General features: G+C 32.4%; 4 protein-coding genes across 5 annotated transcripts in view; 3 read left to right on the top strand and 1 right to left on the bottom strand.

The window, feature by feature from the left end:
• LOC125840252 (malate dehydrogenase, glyoxysomal-like) overlaps nucleotides 1–20751 on the top strand; it is a 320744-nt gene that overhangs the window by 174480 nt on the left and 125513 nt on the right. The gene's annotated exons all lie outside the window — the stretch shown is intronic.
• Nucleotides 2317–7163, top strand: LOC125840233 (squalene epoxidase 3-like). The gene is given in 9 exon segments (XM_049519207.1): nucleotides 2317–2835; nucleotides 3778–3850; nucleotides 3853–3888; nucleotides 4499–4673; nucleotides 4869–5037; nucleotides 5206–5430; nucleotides 5612–5887; nucleotides 6224–6502; nucleotides 6660–7163. Coding segments are annotated over 9 exon segments (1821 nt in total). The 5' UTR covers nucleotides 2317–2379; the 3' UTR covers nucleotides 6792–7163.
• LOC125840239 (1-aminocyclopropane-1-carboxylate synthase 3-like) lies at nucleotides 8465–10329 on the bottom strand. The gene is made up of 3 exons (XM_049519212.1): nucleotides 9962–10329; nucleotides 9682–9842; nucleotides 8465–9572 (listed from the first exon to the last, which is right to left on the bottom strand). The coding sequence occupies exons 1-3, from the start codon at nucleotides 10238–10240 to the stop codon at nucleotides 8615–8617; spliced, it is 1398 nt and encodes a 465-aa protein (XP_049375169.1). The 5' UTR covers nucleotides 10241–10329; the 3' UTR covers nucleotides 8465–8614.
• On the top strand, nucleotides 13297–14922 carry LOC125840240 (1-aminocyclopropane-1-carboxylate synthase 3-like). Its single transcript, XM_049519214.1, has 3 exons — nucleotides 13297–13575; nucleotides 13695–13855; nucleotides 13965–14922. Exons 1-3 carry the CDS (start codon nucleotides 13297–13299, stop codon nucleotides 14920–14922), a joined length of 1398 nt encoding a protein of 465 aa, XP_049375171.1.

The following is a 20751-nucleotide window of genomic DNA, read 5'->3' as shown; positions in this document are numbered from 1 at the left end:
CATATTGGAAATACTGATGCACTTTTAGTCCTCTCTAAATTTTTGCCTATGTTAACATTGATTTTGTCCACAATTTTAAATATGAAATGTTCAATCATTTTTTAAATATATTTAGTAGAAATAATAATTTCATAAAGATAAGGTGACAAAACATTTTAACTGTTCAATAGAAATATTATTTTAGTTAAACTAAGAATATCTTGACATATGACAATTGCAAGAAAAGAAAAATGTGTACTATTACATGTGAAATTTTAGGTGTAATAATATTTTTACCAAACAAAACAAGGTATTCTTCTTCTCACCTTCTCTCACATGGAGTTATTATTTCTACTAAATATATAAAAAGATGATTAAACATCTGATACATAAATTGTGAATAAAATCAATGTTAAAAAATAGATAAAAATTTAAGGAAGAATCAAAAGAGCATTAATATTGCAAATATGAGGATTAAAAAACTAATTTATCATCATTAATTTTAAAATTTAGGCTTGTTCAAAGTTATGTTTTCATGATTTGTCAATATGATACGAACTTATTGTGATATTTTAAAAAAAAAATTATAAAAAAAAGAATTTATAACATTTTTTTTGTGATGAATCATCAAAAAAGTGTAGATGTTAATATCTGATGTTTCAGAAAAGAAATACGACGGAATGCTAAAAGAGAGGATTTTTTCAGATAGTTGATTCATTTAGGAAAGAAGGGATTATTTTATTTCAACACCCCCAAATTCGATAGTTCCGTTTATTTGTCATCACTACTTGCAATGCATTAAAAAAATAATTATAAGTGTTATTGACATTGAAAAGTCCAGGTAATTAGAGTTAGTATAATTATTATCAGCCTAGTAATTACACTTCACATAACCTAGTAATTACGATGATATATTTGTTTGTCAAATGTATAGTGTATAGTAATTACGATGATATGTCTGTTTGCTAAATGTATAGTGTAATTGCAAGTGTACTGTTTGGTTGCACAAGTGTAATTATAAGATTATATTGAATTTTTTAAATTAAAATTTATTATCTAAAATTAAAAAGTTATATTAGATAAATAAGGACCTTTATAAATGACCTAATAATTACACTTCACACAACGTAGTAATTACGATGATATGTTTGTTCACCAAATGTATAGTGGGATGTGTGTACTTCACATGCCATTATTGTATTAAAAAATAATGGATGAACATCATTTTTTAAAAAAATAATATTTTTTTTAGAGTTTCTGTACATTATTGTGTGAAAAAATAATCGGTGAAAGTATGTTGATTTTTTTTAAAAAACAATTAGTTAATTGAAATAACATCACATATATTTTTTTCATATCTAGTCTACTTGGACTAACTCAAATATCAGCTTTCTAATTTTTCATTCTACTAAATACGAGTAAAAAAAAACTCATGTTCATTGCTAATTAATAACACTACAAAAAAATGTTGAAACTCGATAGACTTCGTTGGGTTGTCATTGATTTTTTTAAGAAAGAAAATCGACGCACTTTCGTCGGTTATTTTTCACGCAAAAATATAGGAAAACTCTTAAAAAGAAATTGTTACTTTTTTTATAAAAAAAATAATGATAATCCGTCAGTTTTAATTTTTTACAATAATTAACAGATGATCGTCGATTTTAAAAATGCAAAATTGTAGTTGAATAACATATATAGAAATAAAGAAATCATAAAATTAGTATTTTGTGTTAAATGGTACATAAAAGAAATAGAGTTGAAGGGTAATCTTTTATAATTTTTTTAAGAATACTTTTTTTCTGTCTTTCACTCTCTTAGAGAATGTGTGATGCACACTCTCTGCCATATCACTTAGAAGTGCCAAAATAGAACATAAAAAATGGAGTTAAAGGGTTAAAATAGAACAAGATTGAGTTGGAGTGTCAAAATGAAATTTAGGGACAAGTTTAAAGGTCTGCATATGTGTTTGACCTAAAAGAAAAGGAAAGCTTATGCCCATAACCTTATTCAACATTGAATTCTATTTTAATTTAAAAAATGAAACAATAACAAAATTATACTTATGAAAAAGATAAAACTAAATCAAATGAATAATACAAAAAATTGCATGGAATCATATGAAGTAAAGGTTAATATTGAGAACGTCGAAATGAAATATAAATAATGTAAAATAATATATATATGTTTGGAAAACATTAGAATAATAAAAATTTTAAAATAATAAATAATAAATTAAAATAAAAAATAATCCATTTTTAAAAATAAATATTCTTGCACTTGGCCCCTAGGAACTCTTGAGGTTCTGCCAGATTTCAATATTGTCTCTTGTGTTGTTTTGTTATCCTCGCAATTTTCACCCAAAATCAAACGGTCCAATTGGATCCCCAATTTCGGATTTCGATGCTTCTTATAAATACAAACAATTTCTACCAAACTTTCTCCCTCGTCTTCTCCAAACACAAATTTCCTCTATCTGCAACCCCTCCTCCACCATCCAAATCACCATTTTCTCAGGCCTCTGATTCAAATACAAAGAAAAAATTGAAGTTACCTTTGGTTTCTTTGACCAAATCTTTGCGAAATACACAATTTGATCTTATTCAGAGCGAGAAAATGGTGAATTTCATGATGGATAAATATATTGTTCCCAGTTTTATTGTTTCTCTATTGGGGTTCCTTCTTCTTTATATTTTGCGACCAAGAACCCCCAATTATAAGAAAAAGGATCCTAAATCTACCCAAAAATGTGACACCCACAACGTAATTTCTAGCAAATCGGAGAAAGGGACCGATGTGGATGTTATAATTGTTGGAGCTGGGGTTGCTGGTGCTGCCCTTGCTCATACCCTTGCCAAGGTCTATTCCCAAGTGCTTTCTACTTTACGCTTTTCATATTTCTAAAAGTTCCTTTGAAAGAAATGAAAATTCTCTTATTGGCAAGGTCATAATATTGGAATGGAAAGAGGGATGATGAAAAAATTGTTTTTGGATATGGAAAATTCCTCTTATTAGTATTATGTTTTCGTCACTGTTTTCTTTTTCTTTATACCTGAAATTGCTGCACTTGAGCCGATTGTCTTTCGGAAACAATTTCTCTATATGAGGTAATGATAAGGTCTACATACACCCTACCCTCGCCAGACCCCACTTGTGGGATTTCACCGGATATGTTGTTATTGTTGGACATGCAAAATTCATGAAAAAATCTAACTTTTAGCTCCCCTCCAGGAGGTCTTTTGAATATGAATTACTTGCATGTATAGATACTAGTTCCTTTACTGGGCACTTTTGCTTATCAAGAGTTAATTGGACTAACTTCTAGAGATGAATTGGAGTAGATAAATTCATTTTTCCTCTAATGAAAATTGAGATGACCGGAAACCATAGGGAAAGTATTATAAGTTGCAGTTCTTTTTTTTTTAGAATTATTATAAGTTGCAATTCTTCTTGTATTAAAATGGTAAAAGAAGACGATTTAATGATGTGGTCTCAATTTCACTTAGTTTGAAACTTGGAAAGGGACATAGGCCAAACATTTCGGGAAGAGGGAGTAGAGTATTTTGTTTAATCCAACATACAGGTGCTGTCAATATTCTTATCTTGATGGTTAGTTGTGATCTTTAATGGCTTGCCTTGTAGTAAGAAACTAGGAGTCTAGCTGTCATGGAAAATTTGGCATTTGATTCCTAAAACTTGTGTCCACGAGCAGGAAACAAGAAAATATTTGTCTAGTGGCTTTTACCAATTGTCCTGATCCTCCTTTAGCATCTAAACATTTATTTTTTGCCACTGCTGCAGGAAGGACGAAATGTTCACGTCATTGAAAGGGATTTGACAGAGCCAGACCGGATTGTTGGCGAATTGCTACAGCCTGGGGTTATCTTAAATTGATTGAGTTGGGCATTGAAGGTTTGTCTAAAAAAGAAAAAAAAAAACCAAAATCAAACAAACATAAGAGCTTATAATTGATCATTTTGTGATAGAGCTGGTAGGCACAAGATATACTCCCTCCGTTCACTTTTACTTGTCCACTATACTAAAAATACATTTTCACTTTTACTTGTTACTTTTAGCATATCAATAAAAGTACATATTTTTTTTCATGTTTTACCTCAACATGTATTACTTATTCTCAAAACATTTTCTAAGACCTAAGACTATACATCAATTAATATGGGTATTGTGGTAAAACATACTCATATTAATCATTGTTTCTAAAAGAGCGTGCAAAGTCCAAAGTGGACAATCAAAAGTGAACGGTGGGAGTATTTTACTATAGTATATAAAATAAGTTGTAGTTTTAACCTAAGTTGTGCGGACTCTTCACTTTCGATGCCGCACCCGTGTTGGATTCTCCAAAACTACACTACTTTTGGAGAATGCGACACACCCATTGACATTTTTGAAGAGTCCGAGCAACATAGGTTTTAACTTGATTAGGATATATAATTCACTTTTCGATGTACTATTCTAGGTTTGCATAATTTCTGTGCTCTTGACCTTTGCCATTGTGATGCAGATTGTGTTGAGGATATTGATGCCCAGCGGGTGGTTGGATATGCTCTTTTCAAGGATGGAAAGAGCACAAACGTTTCCTATCCCTTGAAAAATTTCCATTCGGATGTGGCTGGGAGAAGCTTCCACAATGGGCGTTTCATACAAAAGATGAGAGAAAAAGCAGCTACTCTTCCCAAGTAAGCTTTCCCATGTAGTATATTTATTAGAACTGTTCTTGACACATCATATTAATCTTTCCTTATTAATAAAAAGAACTGTTCTAGACACATTTCATGCTTTTAGTAATTGATGCAGTCTTGTAATTGTAATTATCCTTTTGCTTATCATAGTTGCAAATAATCAACTGACTGCTTTTATTAAATTATGTACAGTGTACGATTGGAACAAGGCACCGTAACATCCCTGATTGAAGAAAATGGATCCATTAAGGGTGTTCAGTACAAAACGAAGGCTGGTCAAGAACTTAAAGCACATGCTCCTCTTACAGTAGTTTGTGATGGGTGCTTCTCAAACTTGCGACGCTCGCTTTGCGACCCTAAGGTGAAGTTAATACCACTAAACATGTCAGTTGATTTGTGTCTGTAGTGTCATATGCACACATCAGGTCAAGTAAAACCTTCATATGGCTGGTGATATATGTTACCTGCGCTGAGTTTGGCAAATTTAAATCTTGAAAATCATTGTAAGTGTGAGTATTGAAATTTGCAGGTTGATGTTCCCTCTTGCTTTGTTGGTCTGGTATTGGAATTGGAGAATGATCGACTTCCATACCCAAACCATGGGCATGTTATTCTGGCAGATCCTTCTCCCATCTTATTTTATCCTATCAGTAGCACGGAAATTCGCTGCTTGGTCGATGTACCTGGTCAAAAGCTTCCTTCTCTTGCTAATGGTGATATGGCAAATTATTTGAAAACTATGGTGGCTCCCCAGGTACGTACAGTTTCCCTGCATGGTACTATTTTTTTTAAACTTTAGAATATAGTCATATACACAGCCAGTATATTAAGTCTCTCCTTGTTTTTTCTACCTCACATACAATTGCCTGTTTCTGAAGATAGCTATTTGGTTCCTCCCAACGTGCTACCGTGATTGTATCTTTACATTTTTTCAGGTACCACCTGAGCTACGTGATGCATTTCTATCTGCAATTGATAAGGGGCATATTAAAACTATGCCAAACAGGAGCATGCCAGCTGCTCCCTATCCTACACCTGGAGCTCTGTTGCTAGGCGATTCTTTCAACATGCGCCATCCTTTAACTGGCGGGGGAATGACTGTTGCGCTTTCTGACATTGCAGTGTTAAGGAATCTTCTTATGCCATTGCAAGACCTGAATGATGCAGATGAGTTGTGTAAATATCTGGAGTCCTTTTATACTTTGCGCAAGGTAAAGCTAAAACTGTTGTCTGGTTTACTCTATCATCAGTTGACTGATTTGTAATATGTGTTGTGGCTTATTTAGAAAAATATTTTATTTCAGCTTCTTGATCAAGTATAGGGAGAACCTTCTTTCTAGCAATTTAACGTGGCATATGATGTCTTTTATCTCTACAGAAAAATCATATGTTATTTGAAATTGGGTTATTGTCTAAAACTGCATCACTATTTTAGAGCTATTCCCTCTAAACGAATACAAACTAATAGAACTGGAATTCTGGAAGGAAGGGACTTTTTCTGACTTTATTAGCGGGTTACTTATTCTTGTATTGGTCGGTGTTTTCAGCCAGTGGCTTCCACCATAAATACTTTGGCTGGAGCTCTGTATAAGGTGTTCTGTGCTTCTCCTGATCAAGCGAGGAGGGAGATGCGAGATGCATGTTTTGACTATTTGAGCCTTGGAGGAACTTGTTCAACTGGACCTGTAGCTCTACTCTCTGGTCTTAATCCTAATCCAATGAGCTTGGTACTCCATTTCTTTGCAGTGGCCGTTTATGGAGTTGGTCGTTTACTTGTACCTTTTCCTTCTCCAAAGAAGTTGTGGATCGGAGCTAGATTAATCTCGGTATGTACCTTAATGCAGTATTCAAACTGTCTTCGTTGACTCTTTGAGCATGTGTCTTATATATTGAGCTACTTTCCAGTTGAAATTCCTGAATACTCGTTCACCTTGTTAAAAAGTCTTGACCATTTTGGCATGCATGCTCTTTTTTTTTGTTCAGTCTGCATCAGGCATCATATTTCCTATCATAAAGGCAGAAGGGATCCGGCAAATGTTCTTCCCAACAACAATACCAGCATATCACAGAGCTCCTCCCGTGAAGACGAGTCAGATTAAGCAGAAAATTTGTTGAAGTTTTGTTCCATGAATAGCATCAACATTTTTGCAGTTCCTTTCTCGAAGCACGAAATGTAAGTTCCACTCTCCCCCTCACCCCAAACTCTACAAAAAAAAAAGAATGACGACTAAACCTTATTGTAGGCATATTATACCAAAAGGAACTTCAAGTACGTGTTCGTTGAAATCTAGTCAGACTCCCTACTCTGTAAAAATGTATATTGTGGCTCTGACTTTATATCTTAGATAGTACAATTTGTACGTCGTTTGTAGCTCTGAGATAGACATCAATGGTAATGTTTCTGTATTGTACATCACATTTATGTATTTATCAGTTTGTTATAAAGGTCTGCCTTTTGGTTTTCAACTTCAATATGCTTTTAAAATACTTGCAGTCTCCTTATGAAGCTGGAAGACTCTAGATTCATTCTCTGTTTAAAGATGTGGTTTTTGGAGCACTTCCTTTCAGAGATCGATGCAGCCTACTTTTATCGCGTTCAATTGGAGTCAATATTTTTAATACGAAGCATACATAAAGATTTGTGCATCACTTTGATGTCTGAGCTCATAATTTTGGAAGTACAATTTGTTTGTGTTAAGAATCTGAAAGCATAATTCCGAAAAAGTATTATTAAACTGCTCGCCTTATTGAAGTATCAAAGGTGTACAAATAGGCTTAAACCAAAAAGGAAATTTAAATACATGTTAAGAGTCTCCTTATTTCTGAACCATCAAACATCTTACAACTCATTACTTATGATTTTTAGCAGGTTTTCATAACATCAATAGTTCACCTCCCACAAAAAGGAAAGGAAAACATGGAAAGACACGCTCTTCATCATTTTGAGCAATTCACATTGTCAACATGACTTGCATCTTTTTTACGTCTATATATATGCAACTTTTCAGTCTTCATAAACATCTAACTTCTTCCCATCTCGCCTAACTTGGTGCAAAGAGTTACCTGATATCTGTTGCTGGTGAGATGTGGTAGATATTTCGTGGAATTAATCAAGGTGTGTGCAAGCTGATTCAGACACCACAATTATCAATAAATAAATAAACATCTTACATGTATGAGTTTGAAACTTTAATACCTAAGGCTGAAATCTAACATCAACACCTTGGAATAAGATACTCTAGTGTGATTCAATTTGTGTTATCTATTATTTCCATTTGCAATTATTCCTCAATAAATAAGGCATATTTGCGAAATTTAAGAGGTTTGTTAAATCAATTTAATCTAAACCGTTAAATCTTTAATATTACAGGAACTCATCCAAATATACCCTTGAGAAAATGAAGAGTCGTATCCCTTGGGTGGCCTAGTGGTTTGGACGTGGGACTTTCATGTTGGAGGTCTCAAGTTTTGGAACCCCTTCCCCCCGCCCTCGAAAGCAAAGGTTTCCCTTGGTCGAGCTCGTTGCACCGCACTTGCCTAGTGCAGGTTACCTCTTCTATGTGGTTGCATAGGAGCGAAGGATTAACCCTATGCGTACCCAAAGATAGCGAGGGTAGGTTTTCCGTGTCATTAAAAAAAAAAGAGGAGTAATATGATAACCTGATTAGATAAAAGTTCTTATACTTTATTAACATGAGAAATTGAAACGAGTATTAGAATTAATTGAACATTTTGCGTAGAACTGATAATGTGGATTTATTACCATATGTATGATGTAATTGCACTTCTCGTCCTATCACATGGACGGAGTGCTCCTCTACAATTAAAACAATTTAAAAGTATGTATTATGGTACACAAATTTAGAAATCTCAACATCTAATTAACTATTGAGATTTAAAAAAAGACAAAAGAATTTAGGAACTTTCACATGACTAAACTATCGTTCTCTTTGACGTTCATTGAACGATAGTCGAAAAACCCACTTGGAAAATGACTTCTTCTTATTAGAATGCTGCTGATTTTGAATATCATCCTTGTTATCCCTTGAATCAACAAAAGCCTTCAAACGTTGTATGGCGATATTTAGCGTATCTTCGGACATGTTAGCAAAACATGCACGAAACCAACCCGGTTCTGTACAGTGGCATGACGATCCAGGTGAAATATTTAGGCCTACTTCGTACACTATTTTCTTCCATAATTCCATTTCTCCATCAAATGTGTTTGAACTTAGAAGATGTCTCATATCCACCCAACAAAACAATCCAGCATTGCTCTCAAGACACCTTATTCCAATTTGTTTAAGACCACGAACTAGCATTTCATGACGTTTCTTAAGCCTCTTTTGATTTTCAGACACGTAATTTTTCGTGAATTTTTTGTCTGATAGCAAAGCGGAAAGAAGGTATTGAGTTTGAGATGAAATTAATCCAAAACTAGACATTTTTGTGGCTGCTGAGACGACCATATCGTCGTTGGAATAAATGGCACCAACTCGAAATCCTGGAAGACCCAAATCTTTAGAAAGACTATAGACAATGTGAACTCGATCCCATACTTCAGTGTACATGTAGTTATTTTCGATTAATACTTCCATGACACTAACAAATTTAGGCGAGTTAAAAACAGTGCCAGAATATATCTCGTCACTGATGAGATGGATTTGTTTTGTAGATACGAAGGTTAGAAGAAGTTGGAGTTCTTTTTTGGTTAATGTTGTGCCTAATGGGTTCGAAGGGTTAGTGACTAAAACCCCTTTCACTCTAAGGTTCCGCCTTTCGGCTTCTTTGTAAGCTTCTTCAAGAGCTGATTCTGTGATTCTAAAACCGTTTGAACTTGTGCATTGTATTGGAACAATCTCAGCTCCGGTTCTCCATTTTAGGTCTCTATCAAATCTGCATTATTACACAATATTATAATTAGTAAAGAACATAGTTCGTCTGTTATAACAAGTAAAAATACATGACTAATGTCAGTACTGTATATAAATTAAACTAAACGTACCCAGGGTAGTATGGAGTAGGAAGGAGAAAAGCATCGCCAGGATCAGCAAGGCAAAATATGAGTGTCTCATTTGCAGAAGTAGCACCAGCTGTAAGTACAAGCTTGTTTGAATCAAAACTCACTTTGTTCCCTCTGATTTCAGACATGAATTGAACCAATGCCTGCACAAAAATATACATTACAATGCATGTGAGATTGTGAAGTTAATGATAAATATATGATGAGTCAGTTACATTAGTCCGTGTATATAAGTTAAATTCTATTGTAATGACGGACTTACATCTTTGAAAGCGGGAAGACCATGGTAATCTTGAAATAAGGCAAGCTCTCTAAATATTGAATCACCATTTCTTTTAAATGCAGCTGCATCTGGATTTTGAGTAAGCCATGACTCTAATAAATCGAAAGAGAGCTGATTCTCTGCAAGACCCATCTGAATGATTCCTTTAGGATTACGAATTTCATCGTATGGGTTTTTCTCATATTCTTCCCATCCTAGGAAGTAGGAAGAATCTTGTCCATGTGAGTTACACATGGCTTTCTTCGATAGGAGCTTCATTTTTTCTGAGTAAGCACTTGAATTTTATGTTTGTTTTGAGAGACAGAAATAAGAAGAATGAAAATATTGAATGGAGATTGTTGCTATGTCTCTGGCATATCCTGGTGAGGTATATATATTGTATAGGAGTTTAGCAATGAAGAAACAAACATATTTGTATATGTTTTCAAACTTTGACTATGCTATTTTTGTTTTTTCCTACTTTTTTGTCCCCAAAAAAACAATTATATTTAGTGTGTTTTGGGAAGTATACACTAATTTGACGCGCTTTTGCGTCGTATATTATAATTGAATGTTTTTATTTCTTGTGATGTAGAGACATTTAGGGATCAATTTTGCACTGACTTGTCTAAGGGTTTAACAAAAGGGTGACACTAATGTGACACCCATCAACATTTTGCTATATCTGGTAGCACTTGGCTATAGATGAAACAATGGGAATGGGTAGCACTTGTGCCCATTATTTTACTATAAACTTCAACAGAGACTAGTAGTATTACATATATTCTAGCTAGGACTAGTACATGGCTATAGATGAAACAATGGTTTCTTTTCCTTAGGCGCCTCATGAAATGACATGAGAGACAAAAACATTTTTCTATTGAAGGTAAGGAAAGTGGGGTCAGACATAGATATTTGACAAAATTTGATTATTCTGAATTGGACTAAACATTGTGTAAATAGAGCATACCGAGTTGCTCCTAGTATGAAGTAGGAGGGGAAAACACAAATACCCAACTTGTTTACAAATTGATTGTGCAGGTGTTTCTCTGTTCCTCTCTCTATGGATTTCTTCATATGAAACCCATACCACTTGTTATTTCTTGCCTTCTCCAAAACTCATGATTCCTATATTTAGCAATTGTGGGGCTCTATACCTAGGCCAATTGTGGTATCGTTTTCACTTTTTTGTTTACTCGTAAATAAGAGTGTTCACAATTTGGATAAAAATCAATTTAGATTGAAAAATTTATAGTATTTGATTTGAGTTTGGTTTTGATAAAAAAAGAGAGTAAAATCTCATAGTGTTAAAAGTTAATTACATCATATCCCTGCTCTTTTTCAAATTAAAAAAATACCTTAAAATTTAAGGAATTCAAAAACATCACTCAACGTCCCGATACATTATCTTTGTTAATACAAGACACACTTATCCCGATTGTGTCTAAATGTAACTTGGGTCAAATTAAGTGCATTAAGCAATGTGAATGCTTCTTATGTCCAAACTAAATTAAACTTATGCATCGTGTTTTTTTAAGGTTTTAAAAAAAATTCCTCTAATGCAAAATCCCAAATTATATTAGTAACCGGATGTTGACTTTGAACTCATTATTTTATAGGTTCTCCACTTTAAATAATTAAAAAGAAAAAGAAACTACCATGTGGAAAAAATTAGATTAAATTAGAAATGAGATATTTAAAAAGATTTTGGGTTCTTATTTTTAGCTATTTTTTAGCCCAGAGGGACAAGAATAGATTTGAGTGGACAACACATAGTGAGGAGATGGGACAATGGCAAACAAAAGCATTGTGACTGATTTTAACTTTTTAATGGAATTATTTCTATGTCTCTTCTTCACTTCCCTAATCGACATGTAATGTATTAAGCTAATCAAACATAAGTTACATATTTTGTTCATTCCAAACCTATGATAAGATTTCAAGTTCCCTATATGATCTACCTTTCTAATTTCAAACATCTATTTTTAATAGAGAGTGGGCCTTTTACTTTCATTACACTATCATATTGATATGGCTTGCTTCGTGAAATAGATAAAAAAGAATTATTAGAACTTGGATTAAAAAAAATTATTTTTCCTATGAGTTGGATAACATATTTTTATACGTAGTCCTATATATTGTGATCACTTATCTAATTATAAAAAGATTATCAAGGATTATTGTGGCATGAATAGAATTTCTTTAATCTTAAATTAAAGGTATATTTTTCAAGTCTTTGAATGTATTTTCTTTTTTGGTAAGAAACAATTTTTTTTAAAATAAATTTTACACAACTCGAATCTGAATTAGATAGGACCACAAAAAATGTCCACACATCTAGCGAGAAACTAAAAAAATGCCCATTTAATAATTTAAATTAAATTATTAGAGATGATCGACTCACTTTTATTTGTTTAGATAAATTATATATGTGTTAATATATGCCTTCATTAGAAGCGTGATTACTTCATTTTAGTTTAAGTTGTTACATGTCTAGGGCCCACTCTTAATATATTCAATCATAAATTTAATCAACTGAACTTAAATATACCCTCGATTTTGTTATATGAGTGAAATATACCTCAAAATTCTCACCAAGTTTAAGATGTTTTCAACATTCTCTCGACTTTTTATTAAGAGTCTTATTCTCGAGTTTGAGACCACTTAATATGTCATATGGTAGATCATAAGTATATCTAAATTTAGTTGGTCAGATAAAAATGTATTTTTAAGACTGTAAATAGTCGAGAATAACACTAATAATTTGTGGCAAGTGTATAGCCAATACTTCTCTCAAATAGAAAATATTGGTACTAATTCAGCGCAGTATTATAGTAGTAGACTAATAGCATCAACATTGACAGTAGGCAGTAGCATCACCATTCACCAAGAGTCCAAGGCATCACTTGTTATGTTTTTCGAAGTGTTTTTTTACCAAAAATGTTGATGGATTTGACATTAGTCCCACCCTTTTGTTACACCCTTAGACAAGCCAGTACAAAATTGATCCCTAAATGTCCCTATGACAAATAAAACATTCAATTATAATATACGACTAAAAAAGCGCGTCAAATTAGTGTATACATCCCAAACACACTAAAATTAATTGTTTTATTTTGGGGACAAAAAAGTAGAAAAAAACAAAAATTGTATAGTCAAAGTTTGAAAACATATGGTGATATGTTTGGTTCTTCATTGCTAATCTCTTAAACATATATATATACCTCACCATGATATATGCCAGAGACATAGCAACAATCTCCATTCAATATTTTCTTTCTTCTTATTTCTGCCTCTCAAAATAAACATAAAATTCAAGTGCTTACTCAGAAAAAATGAAGCTCCTATCGAAGAAAGCCATGTGTAACTCACATGGACAAGATTCTTCCTACTTCCTAGGATGGGAAGAGTATGAGAAAAACCCATACGATGAAACTCGTAATCCTAAAGGAATCATTCAGATGGGTCTTGCAGAGAATCAGCTCTCTTTCGATTTATTAGAGTCATGGCTTACTCAAAATCCAGATGCAGCTGCATTTAAGAGAAATGGCGACTCAATATTTAGAGAGCTTGCCTTATTTCAAGATTACCATGGTCTTCCCGCTTTCAAAGATGTAAGTCCGTCATTACAATAGAATTTAACTTATATACACTGACTAACATAACTGACTCATCATATATTTATCATTAACTTCACAATCTCACATGCATTGTAATGTATATTTTTGTGCAGGCATTGGTTCAATTCATGTCTGAAATCAGAGGGAACAAAGTGAGTTTTGATTCAAACAAGCTTGTACTTACAGCTGGTGCTACTTCTGCAAATGAGACACTCATATTTTGCCTTGCTGATCCTGGCGATGCTTTTCTCCTTCCTACTCCATACTACCCTGGGTACGTTTAGTTTAATTTATATACAGTACTGACATTAGTCATGTATTTTTACTTGTTATAACAGACGAACTATGTTCCTTACTAATTATGATATTGTGTAATAATGCAGATTTGATAGAGACCTAAAATGGAGAACTGGAGCTGAGATTGTTCCAATACAATGCACAAGTTCAAACGGTTTTAGAATCACAGAATCAGCTCTTGAAGAAGCTTACAAAGAAGCCGAAAGGCGGAACCTTAGAGTGAAAGGGGTTTTAGTCACTAACCCTTCGAACCCATTAGGCACAACATTAACCAAAAAAGAACTCCAACTTCTTCTAACCTTCGTATCTACAAAACAAATCCATCTCATCAGTGACGAGATATATTCTGGCACTGTTTTTAACTCGCCTAAATTTGTTAGTGTCATGGAAGTATTAATCGAAAATAACTACATGTACACTGAAGTATGGGATAGAGTTCACATTGTCTATAGTCTTTCTAAAGATTTGGGTCTTCCAGGATTTCGAGTTGGTGCCATTTATTCCAACGACGTTATGGTCGTCTCTGCAGCCACAAAAATGTCTAGTTTTGGATTAATTTCATCTCAAACTCAATACCTTCTTTCCGCTTTGCTATCAGACAAAAAATTCACGAAAAATTACGTGTCTGAAAATCAAAAGAGGCTTAAGAAACGTCATGAAATGCTAGTTGGTGGTCTTAAACAAATTGGAATCAGATGTCTTGAGAGCAATGCTGGATTGTTTTGTTGGGTGGATATGAGACATCTTCTAAATTCAAACACATTTGATGGAGAAATGGAATTATGGAAGAAAATAGTGTACGAAGTAGGCCTAAATATTTCACCTGGATCGTCATGCCACTGTACAGAACCGGGTTGGTTTCGTGCATGTTTTGCTAACATGTCCGAAGATACGCTAAATATCGCTATACAACGTTTGAAGGCTTTTGTTGATTCAAGGGATAACAAGGATGATATTCAAAATCAGCAGCATTCTAATAAGAAGAAGTCATTTTCCAAGTGGGTTTTTCGACTATCGTTCAATGAACGTCAAAGAGAACGATAGTCTAGACATGTGAAAGTTCCTAAATGATTCTTTTTTTTTTTTATCTCTACATTTAGTTAGATCAATGTTGGGTTTCTAAATTTTTGTATCATATATAATACACACATTTTGTAGAGGGGCACTCCGTCCATGTGATCGATGACGAGAAGTGCTTATCATACATATTGTAATGAATCCACATTATCAATATTCTTCACAAAATGTTCAATTAATTCTATTACTCCATTTCAATTTACATTTGTCTATACCATATAACTTTCCATATCTAATTTAATATGTAAACTAAACATAGAGTGATAATCTATTATTACGGTTAAATTACATTAATAATATAATTTATTTTTTTAACTGAAAGTTGGTTGTTGGTATATTTAACCTCTGAAAATGATATTCTTAAGTAGAAAAAGATACGATGTTGTTATGTAGGACAAAAAGTGTCAAACAGACAAATGTGTTATGTGTTGCCCATAGCCAGCTAGTCAAGAATGTGATTGTTTTATTCGAAGTTTTAATTATTAAAAAAATATTTTTATTCATTTAATTATGTTTTTAACATTTATTTTTTTAAAAAATCATCAACTATGCAAGTGGGTAGAGCCTTTTTTTCCGAGGAGATATTACTAAGTTACAATTTACAAACATTAGAAATTAAACTTGATCACTTGCAAGTAAAATGATTGGGTTTACTTCACAGGGAGCAAGATTATTAGTTCAAATAGCACTATAACTCATTTATCTTACTTTGATGTCAATTTTCTAATTAGCAATTATAATTGTTTCATGTTAATAAAGAATTTGAAATGTGAAATTTAATCACAATTAAGATTACGTACATAAGAAAAGAAACCTGCATTTTAAACCACAATTGAATTGTACATTAGTATTATACTAGTATAGAATGAACAATAATATATACACACACTAACATAGTTTTTTTGGTTCTTTAATTTCCATATTGTTTAATTATGTTTGAGTAAGTACTCTATGTATGTGCCCGAAAATAAAATCTACCTTTGTACTCGAAAAACTACATTATGGAAAACAAAAACATAAGAGCTTAAAACATTGTATTTTTATCAATTACAAGAATCCATTTGCTATTCAAGCATAGCTTCTGGTGGTAACATATTTGATCCCACTTATGATTTCAAATGATCGATACGTTCTAAGAAGAAATATTGAAATATTAATTTTATTGAGATCATCGATCTCATATCAAATCTCATCAATTAAATCATTATTTAAAAAAATACGAAATATCTAAATCATACAAATAAATAAATCTATTCATTAATTAAAGCAAACGTGAACAGAAATTGAATTGATGAGAAAACAAAATGTTGAAATATTTTTGGGACACGAAAAGATTTGATTAATATGGAGCTGTTTTTGTCGAGACGTAGATCTCTAACATAAGAATTTCGACTGTTTACACTTTAGCCTGACAAAAAGTTAGCTAAAAACAATTAAATTAGCTAGGTAGCTGTATATATGGAAAAAATCATCCTTAAAATAAATGAAGCTCCGATCCTCTATTTGTACAAGTAATATTTATTATTAAGTAAGTATGGGGTTAAATTTTGTGCTTGTACACTAATAATATTCTAAGTTTGCACCTATCTATTTAAAGTTAACCAATTATTCACACACACACACACACATATATATATATATATATATATATAAAAGTCTAGTATATGATAATTTGTAGAAAATAAAAATTGATAAAACTAGTTAAGTGTAAAACATTTTATACAATGCTATCGGCACAGAAATAACCTTTTATAATTACAAATTATAATAAATTGCATTATTAGTAATATAATTTTCTAAAAATACATTGGTCTATATATATAGAAGATATCACGAGTTTTGGAGAAGGCAAGAAATAACAAGTGGTATGGGTTTCACATGAACAAGTCCATAGAGAGGAACATAGAAACACCTGCACAATCCATTTATTAGCAAGTTGGCTATTTGTGTTCTTTTCCCTTGGCTCCTATTTCATGCATGTAGTCCAATTCAGATTAATCAAAATTTGTCTGTCTGACTGGCCCCACCTCCAAAAAATATATTATTTTGATGACAACGGCAAAATTAAAAATTTCGTTAAAAATATATTAGATTTAATATATGGAAATCTTACACAAATCCTATAGTGATAATTAAAGCTAATTACATTCTATCCCTACTCTTTTTCAAATTACAAAAAATCCTTAAATTTGGTGGAATTTGAATACATTCCAAAAATATTCCGATACATTACATTTTAGTTTCAGATACATCACTCAACATTTTGATATATCGCGTATAGTGACTGATACATCACGTATTTGCCATTTGTACAAATGCCTCAATCCATCCAAAGCCTTGTCTACCTGAGCCCAGTTATTGCCATTTTGAGTTTTGGGCTTGCATTTCAACATGAGCCACAGGTGGGGAGGAATTGACATATAAGTATAATAATACTCATAAAATACTGGAAGCCAAATAGCTAAAAAAAAAAAAAAAGGTAAATTTTTTTGTAAATAGCCATTATAATAAATTTAATTATGCTCCATGCTTATAATTTGCATATTTACGGATTTTAGCTACAGTTTAAGTTGTCTCGTTTGTATTATTCGCATGTTTGTATAATTTGTGGGTGACTTTGTATAATTTGCGGGTACGTTTGTAAAATTGAGCTATTTCTGTATAAAACACGAAATAACGAATTATACAAACACAAACATTTGAACTTTAAACAGTTATACAAATTATATTATACAAAATTAATTATACAAAAGTTATACAAATTATATTATACAAATCAGAATTATACAAACTCAAAATCCCAATCCACGTAATTATCACTAAATATTGATCGCAAATGGTAATTAACTAAAACTATAGCTATAATAACTAATTAACTATTATATGTTTACTTAACCATGTAATTTTCTCCAAATATGTTTTATAGCAACAAGAAGTTAATTAGTTGGGACTAAATCGCTAACTAATAAAAACAAGTTGCATCCCTTTTTCAAGAATGAATATTTTTGTTATTTTTAAATTAAAGTGATAAGTCAGGTAATTTCTTTCTCAACGCCTGGTTTCGAGGGATGAATATTTTTGTATTCTTAAATTTAAATGTTTATCCTACTTTTTTTTTAGTTCATATGATATGTTTAAGATCGTAAAAGATATTTTAATATATTTGATATTTTTTAAAATTTAAGATCACAAATTTTAAAAGTCTTCTTGACTTTTTTAGAATAGAATCTCGTGTTAAATCAAAATATGACAAACAAATTGAAACGAATAAAGTATATGTTTTGTGTGTGAATCTAATTGCAAACAAATATATACCGAGTTACTAGTGTATACATGAATCAAATTCTCACAACATATTCTGTCTGTGCTATATTAAATTCATTAACAATGTATACCTAAACCATATATATAACCAGGGTCAAAGAGAAAAATTAATCATATGATAACTTGTTGTGAAAAATGCACTATCTTTTTATTTCCTCCCTATGATGTGAGTGCATTGTTTCCTGTAGTGATTTATGAAGGTTGAGTTGACAAAACTCTTAATGAATATCTGTAGCCCGTATGGGTGGAGTGTTAAGCTTACAGGAGCACTCTCGACAGATTTCACCTATGTGATGTGTGGAAGTAGGTCGCTTCCTATGAGAATTGGGCTTATTCTCAAAAGCACTCATGAAACCGGGATAGCACATGGCCATAACGTGCTGGCATTAAAGCTCATGTCAACACCTTGATTATTATGTGTGAGCATTAATGTTTTATTTCCCTTAAGCAGCCATAGTTCAAGTCTGAGACCACTACGACTCTGGAGTAAAAGTTACTGTTTCACTAAGTGAAGGTTCAATGCAGAGCACACCTTCATTATGCATAGTAGTCTTCCTTCAGCTGATATATTCTCTTGTCTAATATTAAAATGAGTGGGGGATTGTTGGTCAACATTTTAATATTAATATTTTTGTATATTAATTTGCTTGAAATGTTTGGAGTCAAAGTATTGCATTTGCTGTAAGTTGTCCGTTGGTGGATAATTCTCTTGTCTTAACCGTTGGGCAGTTATTTGGAGCATTACTCCATTCGGAGTAAGTGCTGATGTTATGACCATTTCTTGCAGCATCGGTAATGGCATCTTGGCCATTACTTCTCCATATTGTTTCTTCATTATCTCATTCTTTATTCCTCCGTTATTCTTTATAACCTATGTAACTCCTAAGGCCATTTATCTTCACTATTTACTACACCATTTATCTTCTTATTCATTGATAGGAAGACTTCTTCTAGTATAAATAGTGGTGGTCTTCATTTGATTTGGTACACACAATACACAAGAAAATATAGAGTGCATAAGGTTTGTCAAAAAGAGAGTTCTTATTAGTTGAAGGGAGGGGTTTCTTTTGTGGAGCTTTGGACTCAACTCTTGTCCAGAGTTGTTGAGTTATACTTTGTGAAGGTTGTTGTATCCTGGAGGGGACAAGTCAAGAGGACTACTGCTGGACCGGTGAAAACATTTGCTGCAGTGGGCTTGAATCTCCTTAAAGAGAGCGAGATATCCGCGCCTCAGCCTGAAGAGATTTATTTTCTTCATATTTATTTTCAATTGTAATCCTGTATTTTTGTTATCTTGTAAGTTTTCACTAACAATATATATATATATATATATAAAAAGTTTACCTTGTTATGACTTATACATGATATTAACATGTAAATCTTCTTCTCTATCAATACCTTCATACCCATCGTCGCTCCAACGTGAGAACAAAATTTTAACAATCTTTAAAATTTCTTAAACTACAATTATTTTGATTTTCATTCCGACAAGACCTAGCATGTGAGTACTAGTGATCGTTGAAATAAATTTTTAATGAAGAGGGAGAAAAAGACATTGAAGAAAAGGGTAAAAGATATGGGATATATTTAAAAGTGATACAAAATTGTTGAAGCATATTTTAATGAAGAGAGAAAAAAAAATTGGCTACTGATTTTAATATGGCTATTTGATGTTACCGGTCTTCTTGGTCATAGTGGTTAACTGGTTGAAGAGTTTTCTCCTAATCACTTTATCAAGAGTTCAAGACTGGTATGCCGAAAAAAAGTATTCTAAAATACTATTTAAACCAAAAGTTTGCTTTGTGCATTGGTTATTTGATGTCAATAAAAAATTATTGGGCTACAACTGTCGAATTGAATCTTGAGTTGGTACAATGCATTTTTTAAATTAATAAAAAACATTTTTTATCTTATCTCAAATATCAAAGCATAATTTTTGAAGTAATAAAATTACTGAAATATATTTTAAAAAATTATTATTTCAGGTACAAAACGATAGGGATTAATTGAAAAATGAACATAAAAGATGATATAGCGATAATTAATTAAGAATAATAGTGTTTAATTGTTGCTAAATTGTTTTGGGAGATTTCCTAAGAATCTAATTAATCAACAAGACATTAATTAAAAATAAATTAACAGGACAATTTGAATACTAATTACTGCTGAGGGCTTGGTAAAGGAGCGGTAGAGGTGACGAGGCTTGGCTGAGTTTTGGGCGGCGCCGGCGCCGACTCTTTCGCAGGAAGGACACACTGCGAGGGTGGCTGCAAGCCGGCAGCTTCATGTACAACGGCTGCCCAACTTTTAAGACCACAAAATTCTTCACTTTCTTAGAATCATGTGTCAAATCAAAACATGATAAATAAATTGAAATAAATAAAATATTTTTTTAGTGTGTGTGAGAATCTAAATGCAAACAAATTATATACCGAGTTACTTGTGTATACATGAATCAAATTCTCACAATTA

Source organism: Solanum verrucosum, unplaced genomic scaffold (assembly GCF_900185275.1).
Source record: "Solanum verrucosum unplaced genomic scaffold, falcon-dt-bn FXZP01000180.1, whole genome shotgun sequence".
Classification (NCBI taxonomy): Eukaryota; Viridiplantae; Streptophyta; class Magnoliopsida; order Solanales; family Solanaceae; genus Solanum; species Solanum verrucosum.
The sequence above is the reverse complement of the archived record's forward strand: the minus strand, read 5'-3'. Positions and strand labels throughout refer to the sequence as shown.

Bases quoted from the DNA above. Each gene is read 5' to 3' on its own strand.
- LOC125840239 (XM_049519212.1), bottom strand. From the start codon at position 10,240: ATGAAGCTCCTATCGAAGAAAGCCATGTGTAACTCACATGGACAAGAT. The intron at 9,843-9,961 runs GTAAGTCCGTCA...ATTTTTGTGCAG, and splicing joins GTCTTCCCGCTTTCAAAGAT to GCATTGGTTCAATTCATGTC. The intron at 9,573-9,681 runs GTACGTTTAGTT...GTAATAATGCAG, and splicing joins CCTACTCCATACTACCCTGG to ATTTGATAGAGACCTAAAAT.
- LOC125840240 (XM_049519214.1), top strand. From the start codon at position 13,297: ATGAAGCTCCTATCGAAGAAAGCCATGTGTAACTCACATGGACAAGAT. The intron at 13,576-13,694 runs GTAAGTCCGTCA...ATTTTTGTGCAG, and splicing joins GTCTTCCCGCTTTCAAAGAT to GCATTGGTTCAATTCATGTC. The intron at 13,856-13,964 runs GTACGTTTAGTT...GTAATAATGCAG, and splicing joins CCTACTCCATACTACCCTGG to ATTTGATAGAGACCTAAAAT.